The sequence below is a fragment of the Hippocampus guttulatus genome, chromosome 1, assembly GCF_054856545.1.
Source record: "Hippocampus guttulatus isolate MCC_2025c chromosome 1, RoL_Hgut_1.0, whole genome shotgun sequence".
NCBI lineage: Eukaryota > Metazoa > Chordata > Actinopteri > Syngnathiformes > Syngnathidae > Hippocampus > Hippocampus guttulatus.
In genome coordinates this window covers 24,027,895-24,033,701 of record NC_141261.1, presented here as the reverse complement: position 1 = coordinate 24,033,701, position 5,807 = coordinate 24,027,895, and the positions used below count along the sequence as shown (strand labels likewise).

Genomic DNA, 5,807 nt, shown 5'->3' with positions numbered 1-5,807 from the left:
AGCCAAGGCCTCATTCACCGATAATATAGACAGGAAGGGAGCACGATAAGATGTCCTTCAGTTTGTTACAGTGTCTCAATTCATGCGAAATCCACCCATTGAATTAACAAGGTATCTATTGTTTGCCCCGGAAGATGTTTTGGCCTCCACATGTCCACTGAGGGGCATATCGGTGGGCTGGGCTGGGAAGCGCGACATGCATATAAGGAGAAATGTTTTTCTGATACAGTATGTTACTTGTATTTTGCATATGCTGTGAATAAAAAGTGCTCAGCGGGGGTGGGAAGGTGGGGTTTTCGATCTAAGAGGTAACACGACTTGTGCTGCCTTCAAGGAACTTCCCCCCTTTGCTGATCAGCAAAAGACAATCTGTTCCTGAGTTGAGTTGAGTATTTTCATTCAAAGTTCAAGATGTTCGGTTGCATTCCCTGACATGAGTTGCCTGAAACTCATCCCGACCCCGCCCACTCAATCAGTGTTTATTGAAAAATCCTGTGAAGGGTCCCAAAAATCATCTGGGGGAGTTTACATGTGTGCCAGTTGGACGTGGACGAAATCAACTCTTCTGGTGGAGAAATGGCCAGCATAGAAGTTTTAACGAGTCGGTTTAACTCGTATGACGTCATGTACAGCGGTGATTTACGGGAGCAAACCTTTGCCGACTGGCCCTTTCGAGAAGATTGCAACTGCACACCTGAAAAGGTAAGATAGCTAATTGCTCTCCACTGTCTTGTCACTTGAAGAGAAATTATACGTACTCGAAATTTCGTCTCAAGGAGTTTATTAATGCGATGCAAATAGTGTATAGTGGTGTTAAAGAGGGATTGTATGTCTGATTGACACTGCAGTTTAATATTTGTTTGTATATTATGGAATTAATCAATGTACTGCAGAAAATATACTTTATACATGGGTAGAACGGCGTGTGACGTGCAGCCACGCAGATGCCAGATTTGGTTTCATTCTAGAAGAAGGAGTCGAGTGTGGAAGGTCGCGTGCCGGTCCACATCTCCTGATTGATGAGCTGGTGACCCCTCTTTGGATTCTTATTCAATGACGCTCTTCATGGCACTCGGATCTTATTCTTATAATGTTACTTTAATTCACAGATTATGGAATAAACCTACTTTACTTTGCAATTTTATGTTGGACTGCTGAGTGGGAGCTGAAACATCACCGTGGAAAAGCATACGGGCCTATTAAATTGTGCAACTTGAAATACCTGCCGCTTCTCACACTCTTAATAAACGGCGACACCTAGTGGATATTTGCGTGCGTTGCATATCAAACATCAGCTCCGTTGATGTTGTTGCTTCACTGTAAATACGAATGTATTTTTGTGCGCAGATGGCCAAAGCTGGCTTTGTGCACTGTCCCGGTGACAATGAGCCTGATGTGGTTTGCTGCTTCTTCTGTCTGATTGAGCTGGAGGGCTGGGAGCCTGACGATGACCCCTGGTGTGTCCAACATCCAATTCTATGATTGGCTCGAGATGTACACTGACCAGCTGCATTCTGATTACTTTCGTGGTAAACATTAAGATCAGCAGCATTCTCTCTTCAAATTTTATCAAGCAACCGACTTAAACAATCGTTAACTTCTGTGAAACTGATCATAGCAGATACAAGAGTTACGGAATTGATATGGTCACTGTTCACTCACACTGCTGAAGATATTTATGTTAAGTTTGCAGTTTTATTTCATTTGTAGGAAGTCCTTACGACATGATAGTAGGACATGCTGAATATCTGTTAAAACCTTTTTTGACCATCTCTGGGCCCCTTGTTGTGCCTTTTAATTGGATATCAAAGATACCTCCACATCTGAGACTGAAGGCATGATTCACAAGGTACCAATCATTTGTTGCACATTGTAGTGGGCGCAGCACTCTGAAATCACAACAGTTAACTCCACGTCACATGCTTTATGGATGCTCTGTGGTGACTTATCCCAATATTGCCTGACATGAGTTTTGGACAGCATTTTTCAGTGGATTTCTGGATTATTATTGATTTTCGATAGATGTTTACTTACCCATACAGGTATATGTGCATTCATTGAGTGCCGACACCCCTAGTAGTTTTGAGATGTAGAATTTCATGTAACACAATGACAAAAAAATTGTGAAGAGACCTTTTTGACTGATGACTCACCATTGTCAAACCTCCTCAGTATATGCCAACTAACATAAATGTAATGCTACAATTTTATTTTTGTAACCCTTAATTGGTTAGCCCTTGATGAGAAACTTTTTAGAACTCCTTTTGTTTGTACAACTTTCTTTTCGTGGACATATTTTATGTCGCACTCATGGTTATGATGACGCAAGTGGTCATAATGTTGGGGCTGTTCATTGTTTTGCAATTTTGAATTACCTGTGTAATGCTTTGCGACAAGGTCTCTTCAGATGTGAAATATTTAACTCCCAGGTTCGAGCACATAAAACGTTCACCTAAGTGTGCATTCCTCCACCTGAAGAGAGACTTCCCTGAGCTGACATTGGCTGAGATGTTCCACCTGGAGAGTGAGAGGGTCAAGCTCTTTGTTGTGAGTGATTGTGACAATTGATGTCTGACTCATCTTAAGACCGCGCAGCGTTTCATGACTTTTACTTTTCTCCCCTTATAGAGAAAAGTTTGCCACAAGAAGATGGCACATATGCGGGATGCGGTGGACGAGGCCCTTAAAGGCTTTCGATCGCAATTGGATTCCGTATGACCATGGTCAGATTGTGATTTGTATTTATTTTTGAAATGTTACAACTGCATGTCATGAATGATGTATAATGTTTCACATATCAATAAATGTTTTATGGTTGAGGTATTTGTAGTGACCACAAAAGCATGCTTTTGCGCTTCAAATTTACATGTGTAACAAACTATTGGAGCTCCCTAACTCAACAAATAGTTGACAAAAGTAATCCTAAATGAAAGCATACATTGAGTCAGATGACAATGTAGTCTATATTACCTCCTTTCAAACGCATACTTAGCATATTCGTGAACATGTAGCCATCATTAACATCCCTTTTCAAAGCTTGACCCTGGACAGATGGCGTGAAGCCCCTCCCTTCCAAGACCAACTGTTGCCTCAGTAACATCTGTTACAAATGAGCGGACTGAGCGGACCCGTCACAGCACTCTCCGAAAACTACCGGGAGCACTCATGATGAGGCTAAGATTGCAAATGACAAGTGTGCTCATGTTAATATTAGTTGAGACAGCAGTTGCTGATCTTCATTGCCATGATCCAGCTCTAGATATAGCATGTTGGATTGGTGGAGTTTTTCAAAGTTTTAAAGTTGTTGTCTTCTGATCGAGCCTGAGTGATGCTCACGGCGTCGGGGTTGGCCAAATGGGATTAAAGTGACACTATATCTCTTCTCTGGCCTTCACTCTTCTGGATGAATGTCTAATGTAACACCGTGGCCACTCGGCCCAGATCAGAGGCTTAATTCCCTTTTAGCCGCTTGCTCATGGGCAAATTCAAAATGAACTTTTTTGGAGGGGTGCGCAGAAAGTTTAGTTGACAACACTTGCGGAGGAAGTAAAGTCAAAAATGTCTTTACCAGTAGGTGTTACAGAATCAGGATTTTGGGGCCGATCAGTGATTTCATCTGTGCTCTATGTATACAGCACAGATGAAATTTCTTCCCTCTCAAGACAACATAAAACGAGGAGCCGCTGCGGGTGTCCGCGCCACCATCAAAAAGTTTAAAATGTGTAAATTTAAATACTTCAAGACCGCAAATGGGCAATGTCGCCGTAATCACGCCTGTATGTTACACATACAGCACATTTGACAAAGTTGTATCCAATCCAATACACGATAGCGTGTGTGTGTGTGTGTGTGTGTGAATATTAGTATAGGGTGTTCTCAACAACAATAAACTAGACTGGTCGAACAAAACGGATGCTCTGATCAGGCATGGGAATAGACGGAGGTCTTTTGGAATTCAGAGGTCACTCCATAAGACCTGTGTGGTGGCCTCAGCCAGTCATTATGGCATAGTCTGCTGATCAGGCAATCTCAGCCCGGGACAGAGAGAGACTGGTCAGGAGGGCCAGCACTGTCCTAGGCTGCTCCCCAGACACTCTGAAGGTGTTGGGCAACAAGAGGATACTCGCCAAGCTAAAAGCTATGATGGACAGACCCTCCCACCCCCAGGGGCAGCTCCTTCAGCTAGAGACTGATACACTCACGCTGCAAGGAGGAGAGGTACCGCCGCTCATTCCTGCCGACTGCTGTCAGGCTATTGAATAGACAGACCTGAAAACCTGGACTCACCCCCACTCACCAATTTTAAATATGCTTCTATTTATATTTTATATGTATTTATATACTTTTTGTTCATATATATATATATATATATATATATATATATATACACACACCTTCTACTTTTCATAATTTTGCTGCTGTAAATTGGGGATGTCTCAACTGTGAGACAAAGGGGTTTTTTTTTGCCATAAAATGGTTTTGTGAATTTTTTTTAACCACATCAATCAAAACTTTAGCAAAACTATTATGTGACTGGATGGGTGAGGGCATGGAGGAGGAATTTCTGCTTTCCATTGCAAAGGCGTTCTGATCACCGGACAGGACAAGACAAAAAAAAAAAAAAAGGCTACAATAGGCTACTCTATGGCAGCACAGCACAGTACTTCCCCGGAGTGAATGAGGCTGTTTGCTGTAAATACTTATTTTGCGGATCTGAATATCGATCGATCAAGTTACATTAGTCGATCACTGATTTTTGCACATAATGCCAAATATCTGCTGATCCCGATTCAGGCAATTAGATCAGTGTAGACTTGTAGAGTCTAACGATAATGCTCCGTACCCACATTAAGCATGGTATTCTGATTAAATGTTGCATTTATGGAATATGGGCGGCCCGGTAGTCCAGTGGTTAGCACGTCGACTTCACAGTGCAGAGGTACCGGGTTCAATTCCAGCTCCGGCCTCCCTGTGTGGAGTTTGCATGTTCTCCCCGGGCCTGCGTGGGTTTTCTCCGGGTGCTCCGGTTTCCTCCCACATTCCAAAAAAAAACATGCATGGCAGGCTGATTGGACGCTCTAAATTGTCCCTAGGTGTGAGTGTGAGCGTGAATGGTTGTTCGTCTCTGTGTGCCCTGCGGTTGGCTGGCAACTGATTCAGGGTGTCCCCGCCTACTGCCCGAAGACGGCTGGGATAGGCTCCAGCACCCCCCGCGACCCTAGTGAGGATCAAGCGGTTCGGAAAATGGATGGATGGATTTATGGAATATGAACTAAGCCGGAAAATCAACCCGTTTGCATTCATTTCGGGGTGTGCCTATAATTTTCCCTCTGCTGACACCCGCTGAAAATGACCTCACAATGCCAGGCGGGCTCAGCTTGCGAACATCATAGAAACAAGCCCAGAATACAGATGAGTTGTGATTGGTCGTAACGTGAGCCCTGTGATCTCATTTTATTTTATTTATTTTTTTGTTGACGGCAAGCGTCAAAATGGCCGCCAACTCAGATGGATAAAAATGGGTGCCTTTTAATGCTTAATATTCCATAATAGCGCTATCAATCAGAGTACCATGTTTAGACTAGTGGGGGCGCAGAGACCAAAGAAAATGTTTGACCGGACTTCCACTTTAAATGTAGCATTTCCATTGGTCATGGTTTGCTTGGGATCCTGAAACAATGCTCCCACCGTTCTTTGGCCAATGAAAATCGCTAACACTGACATTGTCATGTGAAACGAGCACAAGGCTGTCGTCTGGACATGGAGGCAACTCAAGATTGTGGAATTCACACGCATGGATCATGCAA

General features: G+C 43.2%; 1 protein-coding gene across 1 annotated transcript; it reads left to right on the top strand.

The window, feature by feature from the left end:
• The first annotated feature begins 319 nt into the window (after window positions 1–319).
• birc5b (baculoviral IAP repeat containing 5b) lies at window positions 320–2,760 on the top strand. Its single transcript, XM_086130390.1, has 4 exons — window positions 320–702; window positions 1,348–1,457; window positions 2,430–2,547; window positions 2,629–2,760. Exons 1-4 carry the CDS (start codon window positions 577–579, stop codon window positions 2,716–2,718), a joined length of 444 nt encoding a protein of 147 aa, XP_085986516.1. The 5' UTR covers window positions 320–576; the 3' UTR covers window positions 2,719–2,760.
• Window positions 2,761–5,807: the final 3,047 nt, after the last annotated feature.